At 32.9% G+C, this 13,571-nt stretch overlaps 2 protein-coding genes across 2 annotated transcripts; one reads left to right on the forward strand and one right to left on the reverse strand.

Moving 5' to 3' along the window:
- The first annotated feature begins 108 nt into the window (after positions 1 to 108).
- Positions 109 to 3,686, forward strand: LOC110666049 (formyltetrahydrofolate deformylase 1, mitochondrial). Its single transcript, XM_058153539.1, has 8 exons — positions 109 to 376; positions 472 to 584; positions 738 to 888; positions 993 to 1,066; positions 1,146 to 1,305; positions 1,562 to 1,660; positions 1,756 to 1,842; positions 3,374 to 3,686. The coding sequence occupies exons 1-8, from the start codon at positions 224 to 226 to the stop codon at positions 3,518 to 3,520; spliced, it is 984 nt and encodes a 327-aa protein (XP_058009522.1). The 5' UTR covers positions 109 to 223; the 3' UTR covers positions 3,521 to 3,686.
- A 450-nt stretch (positions 3,687 to 4,136) lies between these two features.
- Positions 4,137 to 7,415, reverse strand: LOC110666048 (VAN3-binding protein). Its single transcript, XM_058153538.1, has 6 exons — positions 6,488 to 7,415; positions 5,712 to 5,974; positions 5,121 to 5,499; positions 4,866 to 5,039; positions 4,622 to 4,729; positions 4,137 to 4,517 (listed from the first exon to the last, which is right to left on the reverse strand). The coding sequence occupies exons 1-6, from the start codon at positions 6,513 to 6,515 to the stop codon at positions 4,279 to 4,281; spliced, it is 1,191 nt and encodes a 396-aa protein (XP_058009521.1). The 5' UTR covers positions 6,516 to 7,415; the 3' UTR covers positions 4,137 to 4,278.
- Positions 7,416 to 13,571: the final 6,156 nt, after the last annotated feature.

A 13,571-nucleotide genomic window follows, 5' to 3' on the forward strand; every position in this document is an offset into this window, starting at 1 on the left:
AATCACCAAAACGTCATCGTTTTCTTTTGTTTTTTTGACTCTCTCTCTCTCTCTCTCTTGGCGACAACACGACGTCGTAGTATACACATGGCCCAGGAAATCGCAGTAGGATGTGATAGCGATGTCAGCTTCAACCACCACCAAAAGCAAGGGGTAAAGGCCGCCAAGTTTTGGTGCGTGCCTCGGTGCCTGTGCTTCAGCGGTTCACGAACAGACTAAAGGGATGAGCCTGATATTACGAAGGGTCTCTTCAAGCATTCCTCAAGTTTTTGGATTTGCAAGCAGGTCCTTCACGTCCCTGAGATTGCCTGGGGAGTCCTTCGGTTCCTCTTCCTCTCCTTGCCTCACCCATGGCATCCATGTTTTTCAATGCCTAGTAGATCTCGATATCTTTCCTTCTGGCTCCGAAATTTCTATACCCTTTTAAGGGAAATGAATTTTATTGAAAGAAAACTGGTTTTTTAATGATAGGATTCGGTTGGTATTGTTGCCAAGCTATCGGATTGCATTTCTTCGAAAGGTGGAAATATTCTAGGGGCTGATGTTTTCGTGCCCGAAAACCAGAATTTCTTCTATTCTAGAAGGTAACTTCTTTTTATTTGGACTTAATTTTCCCTTTTGGCAATGTTTTATGTCATATCATATCGTGTGTTGCCTTCAATTGTTTGCTCGACGGGGGCTTGTGTTTTGTGTTTGTCTGTGTACTAAGCAAATTTGATTTGTGGGGAATGTGGCAGTGAGTTTGTTTTTGACAGAGTTAGATGGCCACGGGCTCAAATGGATGAGGACTTTCTCAAGCTATCAAAAATGTTCAATGCAAAGACGTCAATTGTCAGGGTGCCTGATCTAGACCCCAAATTCAAGATTGCTATTCTTGTTTCCAAGCAGGTAAAATTTTTCTCTCTGTTTCTTATTATTAAAATTATTATTTTTAACAACAATGGTTGTGTTTCGTAGATTTTGTGTCAACTACCTTTGTCTTGTTGCTGCAGGAGCATTGCCTAACTGATTTGTTACATAGATGGCAGGATGGAAGATTTCCAATCGAGATAACTTGTGTAATAAGGTGAAAATAGTCACCCTCTTAAGTAATCTATTTGGTTTCATGAATCCTCATTACGTGTTCTTCATTTGTTCTGTAACAGTAATCATGAAAGAGGCCCAAACACACATGTGATTCGCTTTCTTGATAGAAATTGTATTCCTTATCATTATTTGCGCACGACCAACGAAAATAAGAGAGAAAAGGAGATATTGGATTTGGTTAAGGATACTGATTTTTTAGTACTTGCCAGGTATATGCAGGTAAAGTTAATCAGTTTGCTTCTTGTCAATATCAATATATGCCAGATATGGTGGCTGTTGGTTTTATCGTTAAAAGGCCAAGCTGATGGAATATACAAGCTTCTTCGGGTTACTTTAAACCTGCAAATCAATGGACTTTCATATCAGGACGTCCATCACCATATATTAGTTATAAAGCACACCTACACATCTTTGGTGAAATTGTTTAATCAACGTTATGGTTTTTGAAACTTACAAGGTTTATTCTTTACCTCAGATATTCTCTAGTAACTTTTTGCGTGGCTATGGGAAAGATATAATTAACATTCACCATGGCCTTTTGCCATCATTTAGGGGTGGCCATCCATCTAAGCAGGTTGATTTCTACCATATTCATGTCATGCAGAAATGATAATCTTTTAACCTTTTCGCTTTCCTCCACACATTTAATTTGTTGGACAATGTTGGCAGGCTTTTGATGCAGGTGTGAAATTAATTGGTGCAACTAGTCACTTCGTGACTGAAGAACTTGATGCGGGGCCTATTATTGAACAGATGGTAATAATTTTAGACCCTTTTAAAGTTTTCATGTTCTGACATCTGATATTTCGGTCTATTGTACTTGGTAGTGAATATTCTTGTTTACTGTTGTATGCATTGTGCACTGGCTATTTGCATTTACTACAGCATCGAGTTGAATAGTACAGGACATTATTGTAAGAAGTTACATAAATTAGGGTTGAAGAAGCAAATAGTCATCCACCTGCCCTCTTCAGCATATTTGGAAGTTTAGGAACCTAAGTAGCTCACATGCAGGTGCCCAAATTTCTTAACACGGGCTCCCATTGACTTGGCTTCTGCTTCGTTCACTATGATATGATTGCAATTTCTTAAAATCAATAACCAATTGTTTATCAAATATTAGTAAATCAAATTGAATATAGATTATTATTGTGCATTTTTATAATAAAGGCCATTAATAAAATCCTAACTGACAGAGTTTAATAGCATGTTGGTTTGGAGTATGGGAATGTTGCATTGTTCTTAGAACTGGTATGGTCTGGCCAGTTTGACCGGAAACCAGATTAGTGCCGGTCTGTTTCAAGCTCAATAACCTCTTATTTAAGAACCAAAATTCACCCGTCTGAGCTGGACGGGTAGTCGTTAAACCGGCTAACCTGGCCGGGTTCAAACAGGTAAATTACTGTACTTTAAAAAAAAAAATTGAAACTTTCATCCACAAGACTTGAACACGAGTCTGTGAAGTGCTTGAAGATGCCTTCACCAATCATGCTGCATAGGGATTTCAGGCAACAATCTTCTTTATATATATATTAGTGGATCAAAACAGATTTTTGTTAATTATATTAAATTATTTTTATATTTCATAAATTTTTGTTTATTTCTTTTGGGTGAATTTTTTTATTTATTATGTTATAAAATTTTTCTTTATTTATTGGGCTGTAAAAGTATATAAGTTTTTCTGTTGTAAAATTTCTATATATCAATTTTTTTTATTAATATAAATAATTTTATTATTATAAAATTATTATTTAAGTATTTTTTATTATAAAATATTATTATTTAAATCTAAAACTTTAATTAAAAAATTAAATCATTTTCAAAAAATTACATTTTAAAGCATAACTAGCTTTATTTTAATAATTATTTATAAATATATTAAATTAATGATGGTAAAATGCATTATTATTATTATTTTTAAGAGATTATTAATTTTATAATATATAGTTAATATTTATTTAATAGTATACCAAATAAACCTTAGTTCGACCCTAGTTGAACCTTGAATGTCTCTACTTTCACCAGTTCAATGACCAGGCTGGGTTTAAAAACCTTGGGATGTTGGTTTACGGTCCTTTCTGGGCCTCAAATCAACAGTACGTTTTAGGAATGAAATCAGTCTGAAAACCAGGAGACGAATGGGTCAAGTTAAATTCACTCTTATCAGAATGTATTTGACTTCCTGTTTGGCCTTTGTTCTATTTGTCTGATGATCTTGCACATTTCTAGAACTGTGTTGGTGATAATGTCATGATTACCAATTCTGCAAATTCTCCCACTTTTGCAGGTTGAGAGAGTTTCTCATAGAGATAATTTGCAGAGTTTTGTGCAGAAATTAGAGAACCTTGAGAAGCAATGCCTTGCAAAAGCAATAAAGTCATATTGTGAGTTGCGGGTGTTGCCTTTTGAGGAAAACAAGACTGTAGTATTTTGAGGTGAACAGATGGAGACAAGCGGTTGAAAGAAGTTACATTTTGCTTGTGCATTCAGTTTTTCATTACAATTTTTCAGTCAATGTATTGGAACCACTTTGTAGAAATATGTTTATAAATAATCCACAGGTGAAAATCATCGAGTAAAATTCAACTTTTCATTTTTAATTGGCTTTACTGAAATGACCATATATTGCTTGCTATTTCTTACTTTGTGCACTTCACCTTCATTTCATTTGCATCTTTACTTTGCACTTTTCAAGAATCCTTCTAGGAATTTTCAACAGTGCCTCTTTGGCCTACAAGGTTTCACCTTTTCTTTTTGTTCTCATATGATATGGTGAGAGGAAAACTCAAAAGAGGAGAGCTGTTGGATAGCAACTAGAAATTCATTTTTACAGTATGCAAAAACCCAGCAATTGAATTGAGGGTTTGTTGAGAGAGTTCTTTTGTTTAAAGAAATTACTGTTAGTTTACATAGAAGACAAGATTTTCTATATGCACACAAATTGACTATTGGAAGAGTTTTCTTTGATTGAAACTGAAATCAACACATGAATTTGGTAATCATTATTTGATTGTTATTCTCCTGGGAAGCTAGATTTTTGAGATCAACCATTGAGTTTAATTCCTTATATTATCTGTGTAACGGGGAAGAAAATTTTCACGCGTATACCATGTCGACATACTATAGATCATTAGTCAACTTTCATGTGTCCCTACTCTTGGTCTTGGTGGACAAACCAAAATGTATCACATACTATACCCTATTGCTCAGACTTAGAAATTCCATGGAGCGTTCAGTTGCTTCAACACAACTGACTTGACGAAGAAGATTTTGAATCCCATCAACCCATCTCTGCTTATGGATCTTGCTCTTGCACTTGAACTCTAGAAGACCCTGTGCAGTTTTAAGGCCAAAATATACTTCTTCAGAGCTTCCTCTTTCTCTTCTGTATGGCCACGCTGTAGTCTCATCGCAGACCCCATAAACAACACCTAAAATCAGCAGATCACTTTCAAACTTCAGATTGTCACAAGGAGAGATTGTAGAGAGCTGAAAAATGTAGCGAAATTTACGTGAGTCTTATGTAAATACTTACATTTTTGCTTCTTGGAGAAGGCTCCTCCAACGTGTTTGCTTTTGATCTTAATTATGACCTGTGATTGCTTGTTGATGTAGACTGAAATGTGTTTCCATCGCAGCACTCCTGGCAATTACAAGAATGAACTCATTTAGCCTTAGCAGCTAAAATTACTCGGCAGCAATTCTATTCTTGAATATTTCTTTGCCAACCATTCAAGCAAAGTCCCAAGGCAAAAACAAAGAAAGTACGAGTTACAGACCTTTTCTTGTGTGTTGCAATACTTCTCCAACGCAGGGAGCCTGTTCTGCTACTTCACCAATGTTAGCAGAACCCCAGTGAGTTTCTGCTATTCCCCTATCATAAGGACTTATAGCTGCATTTTTTCTTGCTTCTTTTGGCAATCTTGCTTTTAGTGCTGCTTCTCCCCTCAAGGCTAAACAAGTACAAAATCCTTTATCAAGCAGTGTTCAATGATTATAGAAACATGAAGAACAGTGTACAATCAAGCAAGTACCTGTTGCAGCTGCTGCAGTGAGGGTCATTAGTTCACCTGGACTCTGATTGTTCACTGCTGATCTCACAACAGAAACCACACGATCATGATCAGCTCCAGCTGATTCTGCTAATTCTATGCAATGTGATGCCAGGAGTTCTGTGGGTGAGGCCAAAGCCATACTCATTTTCGATCCAGAACCGCTGGAGTTTCCTGCAGCTGCCACAGCAGCTAAGGCTGCAGCTAGTCCAGCAACAGATATAGCAGAATGCATATGTGCATTTTCCATGCGTGCCTTATCTTTCTTCTTCACTGTGCTACCGCTAAGCTCCTTGTGGTGGAACCACTTTCCCATTGATCCTATCTTTCTTGAATTTATCGAATTTATTATCTTCCCTGACTGCAAAATAAGCAACATAATTAGACTAATAGGAATTGAAATTGATCATCAAAATTTGAATGCTACGATGAATGGGATTTCCCTTATGAAGGAACTAGAAAGCAAACCATCAGCAACAAAGGGCGAAAGTATTCCTTTCTGCAATTCTGCTTATAGCACAAAGGATTTAAGAAAATTTGCACATAAACAAAGAATTTGGAAAGGGAACTTACTAATTGTGGTGCAGCAACTGTATCAGCTGGGAACATATTGGGTTGTTTGTCAGTGAAACATTGTCTCTGTTTCTGTGCCAGAGCTTTTGAAATCTCTGAAGCAGAAAGACTCCAAGATCTAGATAAGAACTCCATAGGCTCTTTTGGTGTTTGTGGTTGCGGGATTGCTGGAAGAGATGCCACTGGTTTCAACTCTTGGTCTTCTTCCAAATAATCCAGCAAGGAACCATGCTTCCAAGCAGAATAAAACCCACCATCCATGTCTGCAATTTGTATCCAAATATTCTAATCGAATCAAACACTCTCACAATCTCTATCTCATCAAAACTTCAGTGACTACAGTGATATCCGTTGGAGCAGTCCTTGATCAAGCATATGGGATGCTACATGGACTAAGCAACTCAATGCAGAAGATGTGATTTGTACTAAAAACAACTAAAATGCAATGAATTAGATGAGTAGCTTTATAGATTGGAAAAGACTTCTCTTTCTGTCTGAAGCAAAGTTTCACTTTGAAAAAAGCAAGAAAAAAAACGTTTTTTTAAGCACTTTCAAGGCTATAAACTAATAGGTCCGTATAGTCAAGCGAAACTATAAAGACCGCAGCTTAACATCCAAAAGAAAACGCTTCAATGTATTGAGTACTGCAGATTCAATACTTCAAAGAAAAAAAAAAAGAAAAGTTTTCAAAAAGCTCACTTCTTTCCTTTTCTTTTCTTTAATTTAGACCCCTCAAAGAGAATATAGAAATAAAGAGAGCTACTTTAATCACTAACCTTTCAACTTCAAAGGCTCCATGCCCATTTAACAAACCCATAAGGCCATAACCTCCGTTTAGAACAAACTTTTTATATACACAAACAAAAAGACCAAGCAAGAGCCTATCTAGGGGACAAAATAGATTACAGGAGCACTTATCAAGATATAGTGCTTTGAACCTCCATGAAATAAGGTTGGGTTTCATCAAAGGAATCAAAAAGACACACAGACAAAATGTACAGAATTCACGAAACTCGAAAAGCAATATTACTATAGTTTAATTAAGAAGCAGAAGCAACAACATAAACATTATCCTTGATAACCAGGGATTGTCCCTTGACACTCATGCAATTAAGCACAGGTTTTCTACATAGAAATCTGGGATTTATGCCCTATAAATTGGTTTTTAGTGTGTAAAATATTACAAGAATGGTTCCTTTTTTGTAGGTACTAGTAGATTATTGATTATTATGCAGTGTTAGGAGGGCTACTTATTGGTTCTGTGGATTATTTTTGTGGGCTTTGGGTGGCTGGCACTTCGCAGTTTGAAACTTGGAAGTCTTTGCAGGACCAGCCACTGGCCGTGGAATGATCTTTCGCTGGACGGTGGGGACGGTTTAGGAGTGAGTCTCTCTTTCCAATTTCCACTAACGGTGACTCTTTACCTTTTGCATATTTTGTACGCTACTACTAGAGGTCGATTCCCAACTTTAAGGGCCGTTTGGTTTGGCCAAAAAAAATAAAAATAAAAGCTCAGAATTGAAATCAAAATGGGTGATTTCAATTCTTTAACATGTGGTTAGTGGTTACCATAAAATAAGTGAGAAATTGGAATGTGATTCCTTCAAACGGTAATCATCCATTTTCCCTCATGAGATTCTCTTTTTTGAAAGGGGTTGGGAAAGTGAGATTCGAACTTCGATCATAAATAATGTGTTTTCAATCACTTAAATAAGTCAAGCTAAACCTTAATAAATAAGATTTTCATTCTCATAAAAATAAAAAATATTAATCAAAATTACAAATACATGTGTGTGGCATTAGAATTTTAAAAATAAAATAATCTTTAAACATTCAAATCAAATACTTTTTAATTAATAATAACTTGAAATTAGATATTTACTTTAAAATTAATATATGTTCAATAAAATTTATATTATGCAAATATACATAATTTTTTCTAAAAATTATATTGAATCCAAAATAAAAATGTCAATATTCTATGGCAAATTTTTAATAATTATTATATATTTATACAAATTATATTTTATTTTTTATGAAAAAATTGTATTTATTCCGATTTAAATGTTTATACTCACATATTTAGTTTATAACGAGTTACAAAATTTTCGCATGTTACATTTATTTAATATATTTCATAATGAGTTACAAAATTTTCATAATTTTGTTTATAATAAGTTACAAAATTTTCATATGTTTCATACTTTCATTTCCTTTTGATAATCACTATGGTTCTGTTCATCGCAATGACTAAAAGATGCAATTAAGTCTAAAGGCTGTCCCTTGGAGAATCCATGCTCAACAGAGCTTTCATGGTGAAGACACACACTAATGCTCACAACAATGTTAAGCCTGATGGTATTCAAAATAAAAATGCCAGAGTTATATGGATTGTTGAAAAACTAAATGACAATTTGATTGTTGATATTAACATTATTTATGAGCTCATGCAAAATGAACTTAGCAAGAATTATTGGTAGGTTGGTGCACCATGGTAGGGATTGTACAGGGCAAATAGCAAAGTCAGATTGGAGAGTGAAGGTTCATGCACTGACAATTATATGAACCTTAATGTATATGTGCAATTGTTGAGAACTTTCAATCTTGATGTAGATGAGTCAAAAAATTAATATTTTAATAGATATTGACTTATTTAGTCTTAATTAGAAAGTACCGAAACTTATTTAGTTCAAAACTTAATTTTAAATTTATTTAGCTCTTGATTAAAAATATAAAAATATAGAGGCTTATTTAATCATTTTTTTGTAATATTTATCTATTAAATACATGAATTTCATATATTTATATTTTAAATTTATAATTAATCAGATTTAGATAAAAATTTATCATTTTGTATTTTCAAGATATAAAAAATTTGAAGATAATTTTATTTGTGTTTAAGAGGGTATTTTTGTGTTTTAAGACATTGATTGATGGATTTAAAGTAAGTTATAGACTTTTCATTGACTTAAAGTCCATTTGCCATTAAGGTTAAAGGATTAAATCTGGTTTTCAAAAAAAAAAGGAAAAAAAAATCATTTTAATGTTGTTTAAAAAAGTTTTAAAAGAAATTATTTTATTATTTCAGTGATGTATAATTAAAATTTATTAAATTTAATTTTAAATTATATTTTAAAAAATTTTAATTAATATATTTTAAAAAATATTTTTTTACTAATAATTTTAATAATAATATTAAACAGATCTTTATGTTGAAGGGTATTTGGTGGATATCTTTTGTCTGGTTTGACATTGGTGGATATCATAATTCAACTTTCAAAAATTTCTAGTACACTTAAAAGAGTTGTAAAATGGGCTTCTATTATATTTAGACACATGATTGAGATGACAATCTATAGGATATTTCATACTGCTTTAAATAATAGCAAACTGCCAAGAACTCAATGCTTGAGTAACATCTAGGATAACATTTCTTTTATTAATTAGCTTGGGACAACCTTCACCTAAGTAATGAAATGGTCCTGATGGATGCATTCAATTGATCACATAGAAATTTGATACATACAAGGTAAGGTGATTCCAATTAATATCTTCCCTTTATTCCTTGCTTCTGCCACTCTTTAGAAGAGGATTAATGTTTCCTAGTTAGGCTATATATCCATATTCTGCTAATATTTATACATAAAACAATGGGTCTTATGGACCTATAATTGGAAGACTTGCCTTTTTCTTTGTATTTTAGAGTGTAAGAACATACCTAATAATTTCTGTTCAGCTAATATTTCATTTTCAAAGTTGGTGTAATGTCACTTACAAGTTCATAATAACCATAGAATCTATCTTTTTTCAGAACTTTATCAGAAACCCATGTAGCTAGTTAAAATTAAAACCCTTTTGTCAAATTAGGCTGCTAATTTCTGCTCCAAAAATGCCCCATGTGTTTAGCATTAGGCCATTTTGATTTGAATTGAATTAAATCAATAAAAATTAAATAATTTAATAACTTATTATGAATCAAATCAATTAGTGAAATAAAACTAATTTAAATTAAATTATATTTTTAATGTGGTTTTATTTATTTTTATTTTTTTACTCTAAGCATAAATTTGCTGATTTAGACTGAGAACGAGCCTACTACTTTCAAATGCTATGTTTTAAGTCTAAATTAATGAGTTGGACAAAAGAGAAGACCTTTCAAAAGTTATTTTTAATTTGATTTTTTTTGGGTCAATTCTATAAAATAATTGAATTAAAGTTTAAAATTTTTAAAAATAATTAACTGATTAAATTGATTAATAAAATTAAATAAATGAAATTAATTTTATTTAATTAATTTTTTATTGTAATTGAAAATTGTTTACCTCTATAGCTCCATTTGTTTCACAAAAAATAATTTATATATGAAAAATATTTTTTATAAAAATTATTTTTAAAAAAAATATTTTCTATAAAAATATTTTTTATTATTTAGTTGTAATGATAAGTTAATGGTATGTGTTTATATTATTTTTTTAAAAATAATTTATTTTATTTTTAATAAAAAAAATTTTATATTAATTATTTTTTTAGTATCTTATATATTAAAAAACATAAAAAAAAATATCTTTTACAAAATAAATGAAAGCAACGTGCTCAGTAGGTGTCTACTATAATTGCCCTCTAAATCTAGCCACAGATGGTGGGATTGACGCGCCGACGCACTTGACAATTTTCATGCCTGTATCACATTTCAATTCGTAGAGGCTCTCCCATTGTTAGAAGCTTCATGTTTGGATTGGACACAAACAAAAATGTGTCATATTTCTTCTAATATAGCTTCTTCCTCAAGGGCCACTACTTCCACCCAAAGATACCTCTAACTCAAATTTCAAATCTTGGGGTGGGTGATCGTATTGAAACCTATTTCATTAATAAAAAGCAACAAAGCCATCCATTCCAATATCTCCTATCTTCTCCAACTGATAAAATAAAACATAATAAATAGGGCCCTAACAGTCTTGCAATTATTCATATGAAAAAGACAATTTCCATGCACGTATATATGTCCGGCTATAACATGATTCGACCAAGCCATTCTGTACGTGCTTGGGTCTTATCTCTAATCAATAATGCTCCCTACTGGAAGAGTATGGGATTTTTTATTCTAAAATCACACCATAATTACAAATCCCTTTTAGTTTCTTGTGTGCTATGGGTCGCATGCACACGCTTGTGCGTGTACACTTGTGTTTGGTCAAGAAGCAATAGCAAATATTTGTAGTGATGCTTCTAGCATCTTTCACTTTGTCAAGCACTACGAAGAACATATTTCCAAAGCAAGGCCTAAAGTAAGAAAAGGTCGTTCATAGCCTTTAAATCATGTCATTTTGCTGTGCTGTGCTAAAAATTATAAATCTCATTATAATTAACGATCATAGTATATTGACCAAATACATCATCACACATTTGTACTATTTAATTTTTGCTTATCATACATCTAAACTAAATTTTGAATCTATTAGACACTTGAAAAAAAAAAAAGAAAAAGAAACTTAACATTTAGACACAAGTTTGCACAATCTGCATTGTGTGTGATCTCACACGAGGAGAAGAGAGTGAAGAGGCTTTCTGTTATCAGACATGGCACTTGCAAGCAATACACCCTATACAGTATGTAAACTTTCATGGTCCCTCTCCAATAACCTGAAACCAACAAATGAAATAGCAAAGAACGTCAATTCTTATGATTATTTCTTCTTTTTCGTACTACTTCTTCATCTAGAGGGAAGCATTTGAGTTTGTAGTGATACAGAGAGAGAGATGGGGGAAAGGTCAGAGACGGTGTTGCTCATATCCATTCCAAATGTGGTTCATATATATGTATATGTTAAAATAATCCAAACAATAAATAGGAAGAACTTAACATACTTAATGTTTATGTTGCACCAACACCCTTGCCCTTCTTTTTTCGTATCTTCTTCGTATAGAACTCCAGTTTCTTATCCTTTAATGCGTATCCATTAGCTCTGCACATTGACCAAGACGAGATGATATGCAGGCCCACAATCTACTAGTGCCAAACTGATCTATTATATAGGGATCAAGCTTTCAATCTTTCTGGCATTTCTTAAGCTTCCTTTGGACATGGTTGCTCTTCGTAGCAACAATCTTCTTGCTCCTGCCAATGTCAATGCCATAATGCTGACAAAAGACATTGCTTAAATGAAGTTGCATCCACTTCAATAATGTGCATCCACTTAGTTTCCTTCTTGGTAAGCCTCTTGTGGATGGCTTTGGTCTTCTTAGCCTGCAAATCAAGAGGTAAAAATTACTTTTTCTTATATGACTCCCCTAAGAGCAAATTTGTAGCATGAGAACATCTTTGGCCTCTACAATACATTATTTATGGAATGTGTTCCCTCAATTAAGACAAAATATAGAAAGTTTTGTAGAGATATAGTAAGTAGTTTCTGTGAATGCTATTTGTTAATACCTATCAGAGTGGTCTGGTGTTTTATATATTTATATATATATATTTGAAGTTGTGGCATATGGTAAGTAAGCTCATTTAAAAAAAAAAAAAAAAAGAGCAACCTTCAATTTATAAAAATTGCTTGCTGAACGATTATAATGACTGATTTTATGCATGCCTCACAATCGTAAATTTGATTTTCTTGAAACATCTTATTATAATATCAATGGAGTTCTTTTATTCTTTTTATCTATCAACTCTTGAAAAGACATGAAGTTGTATGGGACCTTTTATATGTTCTGAGACTATAAACACTTGCAAGGGTTGTTTCTTGATTTTGAGAATGGAGTGGCCTCCCCCATAATGTAGAAGTCTTTTTGCTGCCTTCCCTCGTGTTCTAAATACCAAAGTAAGGCTTGAGCCCATATTTACTTCTTTTGTTTTTAAATAATTTTGCAATGCAAATCTTCAATTATCTTCTTTACTATCCTTAGAAGCACCTAAGATATTCGAATATAAGCTAAAAGGAAGGTCCATGGTTTGGAAGCAACTTCACAATAAATTAGTAAATGACAGATCTTTCATCATTTCATTCACAAATCACATAATAAACCTACTCGCCTAGCAGAATCTTCCCTTCTTCAAATTACATATATTCAAAACTAAGTGAAAAGATGCACAAAAGGAAAAACTTATTGCACCTGCTTTTGGTGAAGGGAAACATTCAAGGAGAGGTGTTCCTTCTGGTTATGATTCCATGGGAAGCAAGTCTAGGTTCAAAAGTCAAGAAAAACAAGGATAACATGAGGGGTAACATTTTAATAGAGCACAATGAGTAAGAATTGGCTTACTTTTAATTTTTTTTTACAGATCATTGGCAAGTCAGTGTGCGTGTAAAACACACACCAAATTTATGCAAATTTATGTTAGAGTGACACGTTTTTTTTTTTGAATTAAGGTGTGAGATTGACAAAAAAAAAATAAAAATAAATGTCTATTAGGCAAAAATTAAATAGTACAGGTATCTGAAAATATATTTGGCCTACTATATTCATTGTCCATACAACAGGCCCATCCCAACAGGAATTAAACTGAAAAACTGAGCTGCACCCACCACCAAAATTTGGAATTCAAATTTCGAACTAAATTGAAAAGAAACTGAAAAGATCACAATAAAAAGCCATTGTTATCCTCCGATTATGTGCGCGGGACCTTCATCGAATAAAGTGTGTAATCACATTTTCACAACATTCTGTCTATTCATGCTTGTCCTAGTTGCCAAAAAAAAAAAAAAATGTATACATAGAGACAAAGCTCTCACATACTATAATCAGAACTTCAAATGAAATCAATCCCAGAAGACGCCTGTTGTTTGTGCTCTTAATCATTTCTTGAAATTCTTTTCTTTTCCATGGAGAATGATGTGGGCATATCAAATAACAGTGATC

This window comes from Hevea brasiliensis, chromosome 9 (genome assembly GCF_030052815.1).
Source record: "Hevea brasiliensis isolate MT/VB/25A 57/8 chromosome 9, ASM3005281v1, whole genome shotgun sequence".
Lineage (NCBI taxonomy): Eukaryota > Viridiplantae > Streptophyta > Magnoliopsida > Malpighiales > Euphorbiaceae > Hevea > Hevea brasiliensis.